Source organism: Artemia franciscana, chromosome 2, assembly GCF_032884065.1.
Source record: "Artemia franciscana chromosome 2, ASM3288406v1, whole genome shotgun sequence".
Lineage (NCBI taxonomy): Eukaryota > Metazoa > Arthropoda > Branchiopoda > Anostraca > Artemiidae > Artemia > Artemia franciscana.
This window is the reverse complement of record NC_088864.1, coordinates 11785663-11805941: the sequence shown is the minus strand read 5'-3', so window position 1 is coordinate 11805941 and position 20279 is coordinate 11785663. Positions and strand designations below refer to the sequence as shown.

General features: G+C 33.7%; 1 protein-coding gene across 1 annotated transcript in view; it reads left to right on the top strand.

The window, feature by feature from the left end:
* Window positions 1-20279, top strand: part of LOC136037282 (calcium-activated chloride channel regulator 1-like) — a 58626-nt gene that overhangs the window by 15345 nt on the left and 23002 nt on the right. The window contains exons 4-5 of the mRNA XM_065719920.1: window positions 4276-4443; window positions 7990-8089. Coding sequence (XP_065575992.1) covers window positions 4276-4443; window positions 7990-8089 — 268 coding nt within the window. The remainder of the gene's footprint in view (window positions 1-4275; window positions 4444-7989; window positions 8090-20279) is intronic.

Sequence of the window (20279 nt, the reverse complement as noted above, 5' to 3'; positions counted from 1 at the left end):
TACTTTAGCATAAAGAGCAAGGTATTTATCTTCTCCTAAATACCTCGCTCTTTATGCTAAAGTATTCTTAGAACCCGTCATATGCGGAATAATCTCTTTTCGTTTTAAGTTTCAATACTACTTCTTCCTTTCATTTGAAAAAACGTTTTCATGTTTATTTTTCATTGTTTTCTTACAGTGATGCTAGAGAATCCTGCGCCCTTTTCATTGAATTTTTATTCCCCCATGACAGATTCCTCCAAGGAAAGATCCTCCAACATAGCCCCCTCTCCTCAGCCCCACCCCCAAACAAAATAAAATCCCCCTGAAAACGTCTGTACACTTCCCAATAACCATTACTATATCTAAACACTGGTCAAAGTTTGTAACTTGCAGCCCCTCCCCCAGGGATTGTGGGGGAGTAAGTCATCCCCAAAGACATAGTTATTATGGTTTTCGACTATGCTGAACAAAATGGATATCTCAAAATTTTAATCCGTTGACTTTTGGAAAAAAATGAGCGTGGGAGGGGGCCTAGATGCCCTCCAATTTCTTTGGTCACTTAAAAAGGGCACTAGAACTTTTCATTTCCGTCAGAATGAGCCCTCTTGCGACATTCTAGGACCACTTGGTCGATGCGATGACCCCTGGGGAAAAGAAAAAAAAAAAAAAAAAAACAAAAAAACAAAAAAACAAATAAACACGCACCCGTGATTTGTCTTCTGGCAAAAAATACAAAATTCCACATTTTTGTAGATAGGAGCTTGAAACTGCTACAGTAGGGTTCTCTGATACGCTGAATCTGATGGTGTGATTTTCGTTAAGATCCTAAGACTTTTAGGGGGTGTTTCCCCCTATTTTCCTAAATAAGGCAAATTTTCTCAGGCTCGTAACTTTTGATGGGTAAGACTAAACTTGATGAAACTTATATATTTAAAATCAGCATTAATATGCGATTCTTTTGATGTAGCTATTGATATCAAACTTCAATTTTTTAGAGTTTTGGTTACTATTGAGCCGGGTCGCTCCTTACTACAGTTCGTTACCACGAACTGTTTGATTGTGTTAAGTCCGAGTTGCTTTCTGGTATAATATTCTGACAAAATAAAATAATTGTTTAATCTAAAAATTGTACTTTAACTTTGTCAAATTAATTAAAATCAGATTAATGTCTAAAATCTTTTAGTGCGCTTATATTTGGGAAAATGAATGAATTCTTATTCTATGTAAGCTGAAGTAGATAGACCTTTCCCGTAATTGTGGCTTTTGAATTTTTCCTCTTCTGACTGGTGACAAACCTTTGACTTTTTCCCCCTATTTCCAAAAATCAGCAAAGAATTCATGAGTACGTGTCTGCCTGAGACATACCAAAATTTTTGCAAGTTCTTTTTGTATTCACTCCAAAGAAAAAAGCTGCTGAAGCTGCTATCATAGTTCTGGAAGTTGAATACTTGGAGCAGCCATTATTATTAATATACTCTTCTGAAGAATGTGAACTTCCTGTGAAGTTCTAAAGGATCCATTTTAACTACTGCAACTGATTATTATTAGTATTCTGTGAATGAAAAAGTCATCTTTCTAAATATGTTCAGCGTTGTGTAATGCATAAATGCAGCTTCTGAAAGTACCACTTTAAAATCACCACTGATGCCAGAGAATTGTTCTTACAACTTCATATTAATATTTTCTTTCAAAGAATTATTCTGACATTCACAATTGATTAACATTAGTATTCTCTAAACGAAAGAGTCATCTTTAGAGATGTGTGTAAAACATTGTATGATGATTAGATTTTGCTGTTTAAATTACCGCTTTAAAATCGACCACTGTTTTCCACTGTTGCCAAAGAATTATTATTACAACTGATTATTAATATTTTCTTCCAAAGGATGTGAGCTTTTGACGAACTATTCCGACTTTTCTACTGATTTTCATTAGTATTCTCTGAACGAAAGAGCCATATTTTGATATTCATGTTCAGCATTGTATAATGCATAATTTCATCTGCTAAAAGTACCACTTTAAAATTAATCAGTGTTTTAGAAATTCTCTATTTCTCACATACAATTACGTTACATTGCAATTCTCCCTTTTTAGAGGCTCGAGTTTTTGTTTACTACACTAGCATTTTATTTAATATTGCAAAACCTGTTAATAGGCAAAAGGTTCGCTCGTGTCAATCCGTTTATTGTATAGTATTACGTTCAAATTAATTTTTTCTTCAATAATAACACACGTAAGTAAAACAGTCGAATTTACAAGGTGCTAAAATAGGAAGTGATGGTTGTTTTTATTTTCTAGTATGTGGCTTGTGCAAATAATATCTTTTTTGCTCATTATGTCCTTCGTGCCAAGACTAGTAAATATGCTTGAACATATCTATTCGACCTCTTCTAGTTTTATCTATTTTTTTTTCTGAGTACCTGGATTTTTATTGGGAGCTATTAAGTGGATTTCGCACGTGAGTTTCTATGCTAAGTGGCTGAGATATGTTGTGTTAAGTATAACTTTTCACACATAGCTTAAGCAAGTCTTTTCACATTAGACTAACGTAAAAAAAAAATCACAAAAACCCTCAAACTAATCGTCTAAAAACATCACAATTATCATATGTAAATTATATCAAAACTAAACACGTGGAATGGAGGTGGAGATTCAAGCTGTGACAGAGCGTGAAAGGCTTTTTGTAAAAATTTTACACATTTATTTTTAAAATTTATTGTTCAACCAGGAATTCAATTTTGTCGCTGATATTTTGAAATGTTTCACTGCATAACATAAATTAATGTAACGTTAAGTTCTGAGTAGAGCTTGAATGTACGCAGCAATGCCTGTGTCTTGAGCAAAATTTGCTCCATAAGATATACTAGTGTAAAAGGTGTACGGTGTAGTGTGAATGAACCATTATGCCTTTTAATAGTAGCTACTTGCTGATCAGCATAAAGCTGGTTCTGAAAGAATAGACTCATGGGAGACGGCACCTAAGAAAATTTAGGGTTTTGGAAAGGCTGGAGAAGACTCTCCATTGTTTTTGCTTGAAACTGTATTGAACCTCCCTTTTTTCTTTTACTTGACAAAATTTAGTTCAGTTTTTTTGCAGTTTTTAATTTTCTTTTTCTGAAGAAGATCATGTATTTTTTCAAAATTGTAATTATCTTTCTTACAGAAAAGAATAGGAAGACCAGGTTTCTCATATAGAGGACCCTTGTAGAGGATCATATAGAGTACTAATATAGAGGACCCTTGTTAAAGTGCATGATTTTTTTTTTCACTGAGTGCTCTTTGACTGCGCTTAATCTTTGGATTAAACAAAAAAAACAAGCTTTAAACGAACAGAAATTACTCCGTATATGAAAGGGGCTTTTCCTCCTCAACGCCCCGCTCTTTACGCTAAAGTTTGACTCTTTCTCTTAACTCTACATTTTAAAACAGTAAAAAACTGTTTACGCAATGATTATGATAAATACGGCTATGAAATAACATTACAATATTGAAGAAATAACACATAACTCTTTAGTCTAATCTATATTTCTTCGTCACGCATGGGTTACTCGGTAAAAAAAGAAGATTATCGAAGTCAAAATCTAAAAATCTTTCAGCCTAAAATCTATATCATCAACCCATTCTGACTCCAAAGGGCTATTGCAATAGGCGAAACTCAGAGTATTTGAAAAAATCTCAGTCACCCGCTTGCCTACAAGTCCAATGGATATTGAGTCAGTCATGAGTCAACCTAAGAATCTTGGTTGCTCCCCTGCAATTCTGCTGGGCTTTCCCAATAGGAAAAAGTAAAAGTGTTTGAAAATATCTCAGTCTCCCATTTTTACTACAAGTTCGGTGGACATTGTCCGTTATAAGTCAAACCAAAAATTTCGGTCACACTTAACGGGAATTTCAGTAGGCTTTCCCAGCAGGCAAATCTCATATAACATGAACGATCTCAGTCGCTCACTTGCCTGCAAGTCCTGTGGTCATGGTCGGTCACATATCTTTGAATCATTTTTTTGTCAGCAATTGCCTTTAAATGGCTTGGAAAATTTTAGGGCCATTTGAACTGCCCTTACTGTATGTACCCTCTACCCTTACTGTACCTTATTTCTGCCCTAAGATGGATGATAGACATGATCGTCGAGAAGGGAAAAAAATTATTTTTCAACAACTCTGAAGAAGTTATGCCAGGTTTGCCTCCCACAGAGTCTATCTATATTGATTCTACGCTAATTAGCCATGGCTCTCAAGCCTTTCATCACTTCTGCCAAGTTGATCATTCAGTGTGTTTTGCTTTCTTTTTGTCAGGTTACAATGCGATGGCTATTCTACAAACTGCTCGATAATACCGTTGATGGTCAAAACAGGATTTCTACCATGTTCTTCTAGCCCTTTGAAGCCTACAAAACATTCTGTTCTATGTGGAAGACGATCAGTAGATGAAATGGTCTTTTCAAGCGATGATTTAAGAAACAGGTAATTTTTAGGCACTATAAGTACCAAGGACAGGGGAAATGAAATCTGCCTGAATTGATTTAGTAGAAGCTTATACAATTGTGTGTATTGTTAAAAATTGGTAAAAACTGGAAATCCAATTGTTAATAAAACAACCTTCACATGAAGCTATGCAGTTTCTCGTAGCAACGGGTGGGAAATTAAAAAATTTTGCGAGTGAAAAAGCAGCAAAAAATTAGCTAAAAAACATGGCACCACCAAACTGCCTAAAAAAGTTTGAGCTTTTCTTTGAAGGCATAGTTGTCTTTGAGAATCAACGGATCGTTAGTTACTGTTTGAATTTTTAGGGGCGAAAAAGGTTTATCAAACTTAAGTAATTAGTTTTGCTAATTTGTTTCATAGTTCAATATGGTAACTTGTTAGTTAGTGTTTGAATGAAAAGTTTTTTATCGAATTTAAATAATTAGTTTTGCTAATTTGTTTTCATAGTTCAATCTGGTAACTCGAAAAAGCGAGACGAAAAGCGTTTATCAAATTTAAGTAATTAGTTCTGCTAATTTGTTTTCATAGTTCAATGTGGTAACACTAGCGAAAATGTGACACTTCTCTAAAACTTCATACTCCTAAAACAACCAAACAAAAATTTTGGAAGATCGCAGTTTCCAGAAATGAAAATACACCTAAGATCGGTCCAGAACTAGAGACACAAAAGCTGTTATTTTGATGTCTTTGACACTTAAAAAAATTTAATTATGATTTTGAAACATATTTTCCAAGCAAGAAGTAGCTTACCCTCTTTTTATTTAATGTATTGGATATTGGATATGTTTCCTCATATACAAATTCAACAATATATATATATATATATATATATATATATATATATATATATATATATATATATATATATATATATATAAATATATATACATATACAATACATATATAAAGCGTCAAATAGGCGATGATTTATTGCACTCAATTTTATCTTTTCTGAATCCTAAGATTCTGCCACCTGTGCTAATTAAGTTTTATGACTTTAAGTTTTTTTTTTTGTCACCGAATAGCTCTTGGTGTCAGTAAAGACAAGTTAAAAACCTACTAATGAGAAAAAGCAAGCAAAGGCGCTCTGTTTCTGTCATGATTCTGGGATGCTTTGCAACAAGTTCTTTCTTGTCTTCAAAGAACGTTTTCTTGGTTTTGTATTCTTTTGAAATTTTGTTGAAAGCTCTAGGGTGTTTCTTTGAGCTCAGGTTTCTCAAATTTCGCAGAGCACTTAGTACCAATTTTATAGGTGTCAACTCACCCATGAGTAAATGTATTTCAATTGATCCTTCTACTTTCTTTTACTGTGGGCCTATTAGCTCTTTTTCTATATTTCACGGTATATATGGTTTTTGAGTGTAAAAATTAGGAAAGTCATATTTGAAATCATTGAAAAAAGCTTTTTATCGAAACGTAGGGTTTATGTTTCCCAAATTTATTTTACCGAAAAAATGTTTTTTGTTATCTGTGAAAAGTCTTCTGTTTTAAACTTTTTGAAAAGAGGAAAATTAACTTTGATGGAAATAAAAGGCTAATCAACTGCAAAGCAAGAAGGTAAAAAAAAGCAAATACCAAGCCTCTGGTCAAGCGTTTTTTGTAGCATTTGTCGGGAGGTTCCTCAGATCCCTCCTAGGTGAAAATATATATAAAAAAACAGTTTTTTTTCAACTGAAAGTAATGAGCAACATTAAAAATGAACAAACGAGCAGAAATTATTCCGTATATGAAGAGGTTGTCTCCTCCTCAATACCTTGCTCCTTAGGCTAAATTTTTTTAGCACTCTTAAAAAAAGTTTCTTATTCTAATTAAACGCCCTTGTGCTTCAAGAGTAACTGGCTGCCCTCAAATCGTTTTGGTCTTAAAAAAAGGACACTAGAACTTTTGATATCCGATCAACTAAGCACTCTCCCGATCTTCTAAGATCATTAATTCGATATGATCATCCCTGGGGAATATATATATATATATATATATATATATATATATATATATATATATATATATATATATATATATCCATCTGAATATATATATATATATATATATATATATATATATATATATATATATATATATATATATATATATATATATATATATATATATATATATATATATATATGTAAGGAGCGACCCGGCTCAATAGTAAACGAAACTCAAAGAAACTGAATTTTGATACTAAAAGATACATCAAAAGAATTGGATCTACTAAAGTAGTTTTTTACTGTTTACCAAAGTAGAATTGAGAGAAACAATCAAACTTTAGCGTAAAGAGCGGGGTGTTGAGAAGGGAACAGCCCCTTTTATACACGGAGTAATTTCTGTTCGTTTTAAGTTTTAATGTCGCTCCTTACTTTCTGTTAAAAAACTAGTTTTTTTTTATTTAATATATATATATATATATATATATATATATATATATATATATATATATATATATATATATATATATATATATATATATATATATATATATATATATATATATATATATATATATATATATATATATATATATATATATATATATATTCTGAATCTTCACCTATTTTCTCCGTTCCAAAAATAAAAAAAAATCACTACTGGGTAATTTTCTCAAATCCCTGTCTAATACAGATACTAGGTTTTGCCAAAGGAGAGCCAGTCGCTGAAGTCCTGTCGAAAATAGAAATTCAACCCTTGCAAAAAGCATAAGACTCCATATCGTTATGACTTATTGCACAAAAACGCGGCTAGTTTACCATACATCATCTGGCTTAAGGGTACATCAGTAAATGGCTTTAGTTTATAATTCCTGACAAGGATCATAGACAGCTTATGACTTGCAAAGGGCCGCTTTTTGATTGATGCTTGGAGCGACACATTGCGGACGGACACATTGATGGCCATAATTAGAAGTTGGCTTGACAGGCAAACTCCAACATGCGTGGGGTTGTCATTGATGCGTTTAACTTTGTCTTTTATGTTTGGACCGTCATTATGTCTATCTGCCGAACTTAACATATCTCTTAACAAAGGTTAATGGAAGCCTAATTTTGTGGTTGAATTGTTGTTGCATGTGAAGCTTTAAGCAGTCCATGAGCTAACTCCTACTTTATTTCTAGGATTTTAAGTCTTGCGGAATCATTAACAAAAAAAAACTTTAAATCTCAGTTCCATAAACATTAATTTATGATTAAATATTTAACTTTTCCATCCTGTGTAAATTTGGCCATGCTTCTTTTGCCTTTCACAGGCGAAGTTGTTTGTATGATATAAAGATGGTTAACCCATCAGATGGCACACGAATAGTACGGTTCTGGCCCCATCGGATCAAGGTGAGCATTGACTGATTATCTGCAAAAGACAAACAAAGATGCAGCTTATTTTAGCTGTTGGTATAAGATCTATATACACAAAAGAATCTGTATAAGACATTCGCTTTGGTTGTGTTTTAATCACTGTCTTCAAAGGATTCCTCGTTGACTTATATTTTATATGACTAAAAGGCAGGGTTGTCTAATTCTTTCTGTTTTTATATAGTTTTAAGACAGAGTTGTCCAATCTAACGTTCAAGTATGTAAAGCCTGCTCTACCCAGATTTATCTTGGCACTCGACGCTTCCGCTGAAATGAATCAAAAGGTAAGTCATTAAAGTCATTTTGTATTATGGTCGAGCTACCTGAATTTATTTTCCGTGGCAGTTGTTCCTACAAGTCCAGACAGGTTTAGGCTACATGGGCTCTGTGGTCACTTGTCAGGGATGCACATAGGGGCGCTCATATCATATTTTCGATGTAAATCACTTTTTTGGGGGGGCATTTTATAAAGTCCCCCTACCCCCCAAAAAATCGTGTGTGTTGTTGAGGATCAAGAGTTTTTCATAAGTTACATTTAGTAATGCATGGATATAAGCAATAATCTTGTATAAATGGTCAGAACGGTTAAAAAGAAAGAAGATACTTCGTGTAATTGGGACGACTGTCTTCTTCCAGATTCTGTTTCTGCCAAAAAAAAACTTCATATTTTCGGAAATAGGTAGAAAATGTTGAAAACCAATGATTGGTTACTAATCAAATAAAGTGAAGTTTCTAACTATAGTAAATAAAAACAAGTTTTTTCAACTCAAAATAAGGAGCAACATTTAAACTTAAAAATAATAGAAATTATTACGTATACGAGGGGTTTCACCCATCGTCAATACCTCGCTCTTTACGTTAAGGTTGGAATTTTGTTCGAATTCTTTAAGAATGACCCCTGAATCACAAAGGCCGATTAATTAGAATAAAAAGCTCTTTTGAAAGTACTAAAACTACTTTAGCGTCCAGATCAAGGTATTGACGAGGGGGGAGAACATTCTCATATACGTAATACTTTTTTTAAAGTTTTAGTGTTGCTCCTTACTTTTAGTTGTAAAAACCTGTTTTTTCATTTAATTTTGCAATTTGAATTATGCTGGGAAAACCGGCGCCCCTTCTTGGAAAATTCTCTTCCCCCGTGAAAATTTCCTCCCAGGAAAGATACTACCACGTAACCCCCTCCCCCAGCCCCACTAAAAAAGTACCCCCTGAAAACGTCTGTATACTTCCCTAATAACCAATACTATATGTAAACAATGGGCAAAGTACATAACTTGCAGCCAATTGATTTTTCGATTTGATTTATTAGATTTTTCGACTAAGCTGAACAAAATGGCTATCTCAAAATTTTGATCCAGTAACTTTGGGGAAAAAAATGAGCGTGGGAGGTGGCCTAGTTGTCTTCCAGGGCACTAGAACTTTTAACATCCGTTCGAATGTCCACTTTCGCGACATTATAGGACCACTGGGTCGTTACGATCACCCCTTGGGAAAAAAACAACAACAAAACAAAACAAAAAATAAATAAACACGCATCCGTTATCTTTCTTCTGGTAAAAAATACAGAATTCCACATTTTTGCAGATAAGAGCTTGAAACCTCTACAGTAGAGTTATCTGCTACACTGAATCTTATGATGTGATTTTTATTAAGATTCCATGACTTAGGGGATGTTTCTCCCTTTTTTTGAAAATAAGGCAAATTTTCCCAAGTAACTCGTAACTTTTGATGGGTAAGACTAAACTTGATGAAACCTATATAATTAAAATCAGCATAGAAATCCGAGTATATTGATGGATCTATTGGTTTCAGAATTCCGTTTTTAGAGTTTCGGTTACTATTGAGCCGGATTGCCCCTTACTTACAGTTTCTTACAACGAACTGTTTGATCAAGACAAGGCAGTTGAAAAATCAGCTGCCTTAATAGACGTCCTAATGGCAGAAATCAACCCTTTTTTTTATGACATGGCAATTTTCAGGTATCGGCCACAGGCCATTGTTGGATACAGGTAGGCCCAATTCCATGTTTCTAGAAGATTTTGACCCTCGTTCTTAACTCATTCAATTTTTTAAATCCTTCATTTTTTTATTCCATTTATTTGTATTCCACCCCTTTCTTGGTATTTTATTAGATTCTTTACATTTCAATTCTGTGATGTACCTGGCACTCTTTTTCTTGCCAAAATGATAAAAGTTATGTTTTATCTTTTATGGATTATTTATGATGAAGTTATGTTTTATGCGTCTGGATTATGTTGATGGGACAGTACAAAGGCTATGGGGCAGCAAGGAATCAAATGCAAAGGTAAAACTCTCCTAGATTTAGATTGCGCAGATTATTTAAGCGTCATGAAATTTTGTTTTAGTAAAAGGAATGAATTTCTGAAGGTTTTGATGGTTCAGAGCACAAGAATAGGTTTGAAAATTCATGGTAGGAGACTAAGTCGCTGCGACTGGGAAAAGCGAAGGTGAAGAGACGATATTCTGTAATGATAAGGCCGATCAAGTGGATACATTCGCTTACCTGGGTAGTATTATTAGTAAGATGCTAAAAGCAATTTGCCAGGACCCGAGACGTTTTCTCATGATTTACAAAGATTTGGGAGAATAGAAAGATAGGTCTGCAAACCAACATTTTAACTTCGGAAGCTACGATGATGAGAGCGGTCAAGAGTTGTTCAGATTCTGAAACGCGAGTGCTTCGAAAGACGCAGAAGGATTTGTTGTTGTTTTTCCCAAAGAAATTGTCCACGGATTGTGTTGGGTACCCGTCTGACTCGCCGTATTTCAAACAGTAAGCTGTATGGAATATGTTGTTCTACCCTGCTTTCTAGGTCTATAACAAAAGGAGGGTTGAGTTGGCTAGGACATACTCTGCAGATGAAGGATGACATATTGCTAAAGACCGTCTTTTTTGGCCATCCATTTAGGGCCAAACAAGAAGCAGGTTGGCCCTGAATGGGTTGGGAAGAGGTCGTAAGAAAGAATTTAATGGAAATTGGAACTTGTTGGGAGAGGATGATGAGGAAGTTTCGAATAAATTGGGTAGGAAAAAAAGCATACACAACTGTGTGTTTGGCGTCTCAGTGATTTCATAGTAGAAGTAGTGGCAGTAGTAGTACGGGATTAGGGACCTTCTAGCCTGCTCTCTACGGCTATAACAAAAGGAGGGTTGAGTTGGCTAGGACACACTCTGCAGATGAAGGATGACATATTGCATAAGACCGTCTTTTTGACCATCCATCTAGGGCCAAAGAAGAAGCAGCTTGGCCCTTAAATAGGTTGGGAAGAGGTCGTAAGGAAGGATTTCATGGAAATTGGAACTTGTTGGGAGAGGATGATGAGGTAGCTTTGAATAAATTGGGTAGGGAAAAAAAGCATACACAACTGTGCGCTTGGCGTCTTGAGAAAAAATTTCTGTATCTTCAGAAACAAAATTTAAGATACTTATTGCCCCTCCTACAATTTTGTGGTTTGGAGCCAATGCTATCCCTAGTTCGGAGGCAGTAATGAAGAGAATCGCATTTTTAATGGAAAATGGACTATATTTGTAACTGCTGTGCACAAAACGTAGCATTTAAAGTTAACTTTTCTTCTCGAATAAATTTTTATCATCAACTAAAATATATTTTGATGAAGATCCAAAAAAGGTATATTTCAAAATTTAAGAGGGGCAGTTGCATCCCTTCAGTTGGCGCTACTACCTTCATACGTTTATTCTAGGGATTGATGACATTTTGATACCTCATTGAGCTACCTCTTTGAGCTACGGGCTGATTAGCAAAAAAAAAGACAGAAAAGAAGTTGGTTTAAGAAATGCCATACAATACCACGCCATTTTGGATAAAACCTAAAGGCATCATTTTCAATTACGCTCTGTCATGATCTTTTGCTTGTAATTCTTTTATTAACACATTTGAAAGAGCGTTAAGCAACTTTTTTTGAATATCATCACATTGCCTATCGATATATTAGAAACCATTCAAAAGAAAATGCTAAACGTGATGCAGCAGAAAAAAGAGGGAACGTATCCCACGAACCTTCTTTAATTTGTTAAGCGTTAATAATTTCGTGGGTAACAAGAGGATAAATAAGTCTTAGATTCTATTTAGTGAAAGCCTAACCCCTGGTTTCCACTGCTGTGATTTCGTGCGAAATCCTGCGACATACGACGAATGACATAAATCGTGCGACAAACGACGCAAAACCATCCGTTTTGCTCCAATGCCGGATGCGTTGAATAATTTCAACTCATACGACAAATCGCACGCGTTGTTCTGATAATAAAAAAAAAAAAAAAAAAAAAAAAAAAAAAAAAAAAAAAAAAAAATCATAATCAAAGTCACGGAGCTGATTGGAAAGCTAATTTTGGCTAATTTGAATTCTTCTAGAGTTTATCACAGTGACAAAAAAGTCTTTCTGACTGAACCTCAATCCAATTCTGTCGTATGTCCGTTCCACCAGAAAAAAATCGTGTCGGGATTGACGCAGCAGTGGGAACCAGCGTTAACATGTAAGTAGTAGTTTGTATAGGAGGGAGTACAGAAATTGAAGCGGATCAGAAAGAAACGCACTGACGACAAAAATAGGTGAATTACATGAAAAGTAAAGGGAATCGTGGAATAGATTGTAAGAATCTTCAGATATCGGGGAGGGGTAACGGGTACAATGGTCCTGTTTTGTGCAAGCGTCTCACTAGCGTAATATTGACTAAAATACTGAAAATACTACACAGGTCTTTTGTATTCCATTTGTAATTTGTGGCAGATTGAACCCCAACAAAATCTAGGGTCTAGACCCAGGCATCAAAAACGTGAACCCATGAAAAATCCCCCTGCCATGTTGTGCCAGCTGTGGAACCTTCCATCCCCTAGATTACCTCCCAGCTGAATTTTTATGTGATTTAACTTAATATTATGATATGTATAACAACCGGTGATAAACATCATCTAGTTTAGACTTTATTTCAGGTAGTCTTGGAAGGTTTTTGTGCAATTTTTTTTTAATAAGTCTCAGCATTTGATCTTGAAATGAGACCAGCTTAAGGGAATCTTAAATTTGGTGTTTTTTTAGAGAAAAAAAGTAAACGTTTCTTCTCTATCTTACAATCCTTCCTAGTAATCTCTTACTAAAATTTCTAATTATATTCTACTCTTTTTTTAATTTAAGGGGATTTGAATATAAGACTGGCCTGCAAGCATTTTGAAATGGCTACTTTTGAATTAAAAATGAATATTTAGAATATTTATGATATTTTTACTGAATAATTTTCTGTTAAACCCATTTTACCAGACTTATTTGTTGTTAAATAAGAAGAAAAGGGGACACAATATGCCTCCTTTCCCTTTCTCCTTTTCTATTTTATGAATGTTTTTTTTTATAGAGTATTAGAATTAAGCAAATAAAATAAATTGGAAACAAAGTGATAGTTATGCGGGTTTCGCTAGAATGTAAAATAAAAATGAATACCGACAAACAAGGAATAAAAAGCTATGGAACGACAAGTAATAAGAAATGAAATATCGGATTTAGTATCTACGAGAGTCTTTTACTGAAAGTAAATTAAACACAGTTCTTACTGACACTTGTTCACTGAGAAATGTGGGGTAAAAAACCCCACGAAAATGAATATTGCATAAATTTGACCTCGTATGCATTTATCAAGGATTTTAGATCTTTATTGACTTGCGTTATCTTCAAATCCTCTTTAGGGCTCTTAATCGCTACAACAACAAAACTTGATTATCGAATCCGCCCAGATTCACTGCAAAAGTAATAAATAAGACAAATAAAAAAGTGAATACTTAAAATCCTTATATTTCTTAAACCGCATGTGGTTGTACATTAAATATGTTGAACCACAGTTTAGAACTCTCATTTACATCAGAATGAGTAATGAGACGTTTAAGTAAATAGGATTGACTCTGGTTTTTGTTCTGGTCTTAAGCAAGATTTGTATTTTTCAATGGTTTATTTTTATACTTCTTCACTGACAGTTTGAAGTTGTACAGATTGTAACTGAAGGAAGGAAGTTTTATTATGAAGTTAGTGGATAAAAAAGTACCACGACAGGATTGCTCCGAAGTGCAGAAGAATTCATTTATTAACAAAATATTTGTAACATTAATCAAAACCCATCAAGAAAACCAATTCAGCTGCTAATGATGGCTTTTTCCATCCTTTCAATAAACTAAACATTCGATATTTCAAAAGAAAAAAAATCCGATCTAAATTTGACCCAGTTCAATACTTTCTGTCAGCAAACCTGTGTTTTCACGGAAACAATGATGCTCGTCGAGTATTCCAAGCCCAGAGGTGGTCTTAGGAGGGACAGAGAGGGTACCTGCCCTGGGCACAGAAATTTTAGGGAAGTAAAATTTCAAATGAATAACCTAACGGTTATAATTAATTTGGAATTTTAGAAAATTTATTTTTATTAAGATAAAGTAGAGGTTAGAGTTAATAAAGGAAAGTAATTAATAAATTATTAATGAACGACTAAAATCATATATGCAAAATAATATAAAATTAATCAATAATGATTAAATAAGGAGATAAATCATAAAATAACTATAAAAAATCATTAAATAATTGATAAACTGAAAATAATTTTGTTAATAAATGAAAATCTTGTACTATTTGTCCTTAAGCTTTTGTGGGAGACATAGAGGGGGGGGACAAAGATTTTGCTTCGGGAGCAAGAGAGGCCAAAATCACCATTATCCAGGCCTCAAATACTGCCCTAGAGAATTCCTAGTTCCATCACAAGGATAACATAAGTTTGGCCTTTGTGTTTCCCGAAGCATTGGGGTGAATATGGGTTCAAACATTGATAAATAAAGATGGCTTGTTGATATTCTCTTAACTTACGAAGATTTAAAAGTAAAACAACCCTATTTTCCATTTTCAACTCTATTCTATTTTCAAAAGCACTTTTTGAAATCTGATATGATCACCTAACAGAAGAAAAAAGCTTGTGAAAACAGAGTACAAAAGAATGTTGAAATGAAAGCGAAGGCTAGAGCTTACAAAGAGGGGGAGGGGTTACAGATATAAAGTTTAATAAAACTTAAATGCATGGATTATATGGGAAATTAATTACTTTTTCTGAAAAATTGTGAAAATCACGACCTTTTTGGGAGAAGAGTTGGCGCAAATACTCTTGCATGCGTGCATGTAGCCTACTGGAACATTAATTGGCTTGTCTAATGGCCACTTTTAAAACATCTCATATTGTTTCCTTACGTGTCTTCTTGGGTAAAACACAATTCCTATTAAGAATGGGAGATGACTATCCTATTGTAAAGCTAATTTCTTATAAAAGTTTGCGAAGGATTGCTTTCAGAGAATAGTTAGCTGACATGGTTTTTTCACAAAGTTAAACGAGAACTCCATATTTTTTATGGTGTTTCAATCAATTATTTACCTTTCATTGCCTTCTATTTTTGAACAGGACTAAATTTTATCTCTATGTTAACACCCCTACAACTCGATGCTTGTTATTAAACCTCAACTAATGTTGATTTTTAAGCTCAAATCTGCACCTTCTTTAGATTTTTCCTCGTTATACCAGTTTTCAGTATTATGATACTTTGTTGTTGTTTTTTTTGTTATTCGCAATTCTGTAAGATAATATAGATACGGGAAAGAATGAAGCAGGGATTTAGACTAATGCCATTTATCCCCCCTGTCCCAGTTTACTCACCAACCTTGGTCCTTACGGAGATCCATTGAATTCGTTTCTTCCCCTTCATAACGAAACATTTTAACAATAGCAGAAAAACAACTTTTTTCCTGAAAGAGAAATTGTTCCTCCGTCTCTTTTTGGTTTCCTTCTATATTCGGTTTTCTTTCATTGTCCCTTTCTTGGTTTTGCTTCTGTTTGACACTTTTTAAGCCCTAGTTTTATGATCTATTTGTCCTTTATTGTTACTTCTATTTTACTCGTTTTTCATTATGCATCATGTTTTGATTTGTTTAACAAAGAATACAAATTTGGCTTTATTAGTATGGGATAGTCGTTTATTATTAGAGCATTATCTTATCTCAAGTTAGGTTTTGTTTTCATGATTAAAGAAACAGCGATTACATTAAGTGGTTTTCACTCTATCATGTAATTTTCTATGCCAATTGCTTTAGTTGCGTTAAGTAAATTTTTTCGCTCGTAAACAAGTCTTTTTACTCTAGTCTGAAGTGAAAATCCATAAAATCCTCACAATAACGCGTAAGGTCATCACGGCCATCATAACCAACCTATAAAGAATATAAATGGATAAATAAAACTAGCCAATCTAGAAAATCTTTGAAATAACCCATGGCTGGGTTTAAACACCCACTTGGGTAGGAGCTCTGCTGAATTGCAAATTTTTTATAGGTTGGCCATCATAACCAACCTATAAAAAATAAAAATAAATAAATAAAACTAGCCAATCTAGAAAATCTTTGAAATAACCCATGGCTGGGTTTAAACACCCACTTGGGTAGGAGCTCTGCTGATTGCAAATTGACTATATTAAGTTTCAATAATATTTCTAAATGATCGTTAGCCAAGGCCGTGACCAGGGGAGGGTTAGGGGGCTTGAACTCCTCCCGAATTTTTTTCTGACTCGCATAAACATAACAAAAATGCATATAAGCAAATTTAAATTCGTTTTTCAAATTTTTTGTAATCACCCCAAAAATATCTCCCCGTCTGAATAAAAATCCTGAATGGGGTCTTGCCGTTAGCTTTCTTTAACTAGCTAATTCAGAACATTTCTGAAATTATTTTTTCTTCGTCAGTCTTCTTCTGTAGTTTATTTTATTCTGATTTCTTGTGTTCTTTTATAAATTAAATAAAAAAACAAGTTTTTTTAACTGAAAGTAAGGAGCTACATTTAAACTTAAACGAACATAAATTACTCGGTATATGAAAGGGGCTGTTTCCTCCTCAACGCCCCGCTCTTTACGCTAAAGCTTGACTCTTTCTCTCAACTCTACTTTCTAGAATAGTAAAAAACTCAAATATTTTTAAACAGTCTTTCCCTCTGAAATTTTGTGTTTACCTCCCCTCCTCTCCACAGTAATATTTTGGGTGCACTAATACATCCATACTATACCATACCATATACCATACTATACATACACCCATACCATACTATAATACGAATATAAAATATTCTAATAACCTTCATGATCCCCAATCAGTGTGGAAGTCCGTCTTCTAAAACCAATCTATGTTATAAAAACTAATAGCCAATGTTTCATGTCATTGCCTCATTGAAACCATTCTGGAATGCAATTAAAACCCTTTTTGATAGCATTATTATATGGTAACAAAAGGGCATTATGTAGTATTTTAATGGTTTAGCTGTGCATATGTTAGCAGAAGCGGTTAGTTGCTTAAAATTTATGTAGTCGCAAAAGCCCTGAACAATAAAGTAATTTAAAGGTTGGAATGAAAGTGACGAAACTCAGGGACAAACCCCAGCTGTTTAGCAAGACAGGTGTGAAGTCTTTGTTTTTCGTAGAGGTTACACATTACTTTGCTCTTGCAAATTGCCATAATATATATTAAATAAAAATAAACAGGTTTTTCTTAACTGCAAATAAGAACCGACGTTAAAACTTAAAACGAACAGAAATTATTCCGTATATGAAAGGGGCAGTCCCCTCCTCAACGCCCCCTCTTTACGCTAAAGTATGACTCTTTCTCACAACTTTACTTTTTAAAACAATAAAAAAACTTTTAATTTTCGTTGGAATTAGCCCTCTCGTGACATTCTAGGACCACTGGGTCGATACAATCACCCCTGGGAAAAAAACAAACAAAAACAAACAAACAAATAAACACGCTCCCGTGATCGGTCTTCTGGCAAAAAATACAAAATTCCAAAATTGCAAAAATACAAACAATACAAAAATACAGAAACTATAACATGTGACAAACAAGTCCAAGTGGTATATTTAAACATGTTTTCGTCAGATTCATCACTTAGGGTTAATCTAAAAAATGATTTAAGAAAAATCATCTGTAATGTTACTTTAAAGTTACCTTATATAGTGCTTCTTATTTCTCAATACTGAATTTCCGAATTCCTTTAGAACTTATTAATTACTATAATACTGAGTATTGAATTCGATTTGGGACTTCCGGATTTTAAAGTTTAAGAATTAGTTTTCAAACAAATATTAGCGTAACTAACTCATTACAAAACTAAAATTAGTTTCTTTTGAAATAAAATTTTTCCCGGAATATTCTGTTTTAAAAATTTTGTTTAATAACAGAAGTATTGATTTTGGGATCAACATAATACCCGTTCGTTATTTCAAATAGCTCCAGAGGCCTAAGCTTTCAACTCACTATTTTAAAATGCTAAAACAATAGGCTTTACAATTTGAAAGTAAAATATTCTTCTAACTTCCAGTTGATCATTATGGTAACCCACTTTAAATAAAAGCTTTTAATGATATCTTAAAGACCACTACGGGGGCTTCGATATGATGCCGACATACCAGACACGTACACATACATTTATTTCCTGGGAGACACGACTTGGAAGAAATACAAATTGGTAGTCTATACGGAAGACATAAGAAATTATGGGAAAAATTTCAGGGGGACATTGGCCCTTAGGTCCCCATCCTATATGCACTGTTGCTAATAGCAAAACACCTGGAACAGATATAATTATCATCATAATGCTTGTTATAAATAAAAGAAAACAAGTATAAATAAATAACCACGAAGGAAACGAAACTCTCCCTGAAGAAGCAGAGGATTCTTAAAGAATGAATGGAATCAGTTAGAATAAATTTAAGTTTATTGATGTAGACATTATTCCTTGGATATCTACTTTGAATACCAGTTGTCAAGTAAAGGATTGGTCCCCCCCTAGCCGCCCACTGGTTGTTTTCCATAATAGGCGTGAACCCCATGTTGTGCTGCTAATATTTGGGTTTAAAAAAATATTTAGGCAGCTTCACAAATCAAATGAAAAATTTGGGCGGGGACGGAAAAGTAGAACTTTGGAGCGACCATCAAATGTTAAAATTTATGCTAATATTCCTTTTTGAATTCTTGGGCTCCAAACCTTTTTTGTTTTACATAAAACTTTTGCGTATGAATTCATTGTATTGCGGTCATGTTTTAAAATGGTTAGTCTGTTATTATTGCTTTTATAGGATGAGTTAAATGAGAAAAAAAGAATTAACTGCGAATGAAACCAAAAAGTCAATGTGGCTCTGTTGCCACCATCAACACTTTCAAAGTACCATTTAAATATTAAAAATATGCTATTATAATTTTATGAATGTTTGGGGTTACAAACCCTTTTTTATTTTGGTGAAAAATTTTTATATGTTCAAGTTGAGAATTTATATTGATGTATTCTATTGAGAATTTAGCTATAGTTGAGTTAAAAGAAACAAAAATAATATAACGCTTATACAACTAAGCGTCAATATGCCAAAATTCTGTAACAAGTAAAAATTGATACGAGGGGGAGGAGGGTACAGGATAGCCATGAACGCTCTTGGTTTTAAATAATGTTGCGGAAGTATTCTTTGCAAAACCATAGCGATAATATTTTTAATAAACAATTTCCCTAAACAAACTACAAAAGACAAAGACATTATTTTGATATTTTATGACATAATTTTTCAAAATCCTCAAAGGACCGAGGAGAGCGAGAATGAAATCTGGTTATCTAAATTGGTTAATTAGAATTTTACAAAACCATATTAATTAAAAAAAAAATCTGAAAAATAGATAGGTTAATTTTTGATGAAAAAGACTTCCTTATACATCATGCAGTCTTTGGATGTAGTGGACGCAAAGCTAAAAATAAAGAAACATGGGTCAAAACCTTCAAAATATAAGCTGAAACATTAACCCCCCAAAAATAAAGAAGCTGTAGCTTTGCTTAATAGGTGAAGGTGTCTTTGTGAGCCAATTGATTGTTAATGTTTAAATTTACTAAGATTGATAGACCTAAGATGAGTCGAGGGGAAAATTTTATTTTGATATTTCTTGTACAAAGAGTATGGGTAACTTATAACAGTGGAAACTGACGCTAGTGTTGGCCAAAAAACCATCAATGCCATCTAGCCTTTGGCGATATTTGATATTTTTCTAGCTTTGTAATTGTTTTTCTGTCAGCAGCTGAGATCATACTCTTTTACCCATACTCTTTGGTGTATATCTATCAATATTGGACAGACATTCACCGTTGAATCTTGGAATGCTGTAAGACTCATTAACAACATGCCCATGGCAAATGGGGACAAGGGAAAAGCCCCCTCTATTTAGTTTCCATCCCTTTGTTCCCTCCTTCAAGTGAATGGTTTTCAGAAAATGTCACTCAGGTTCAAGGTTCAAGGTTCTTTTATTATAACCAATATATACAAAATATTAGGTAACTCAAGGCTGAGAGTATAGCTCTAATGCAATTACGATTTGTTATAACTCGAATGTTATATACGATTTGACCAGAG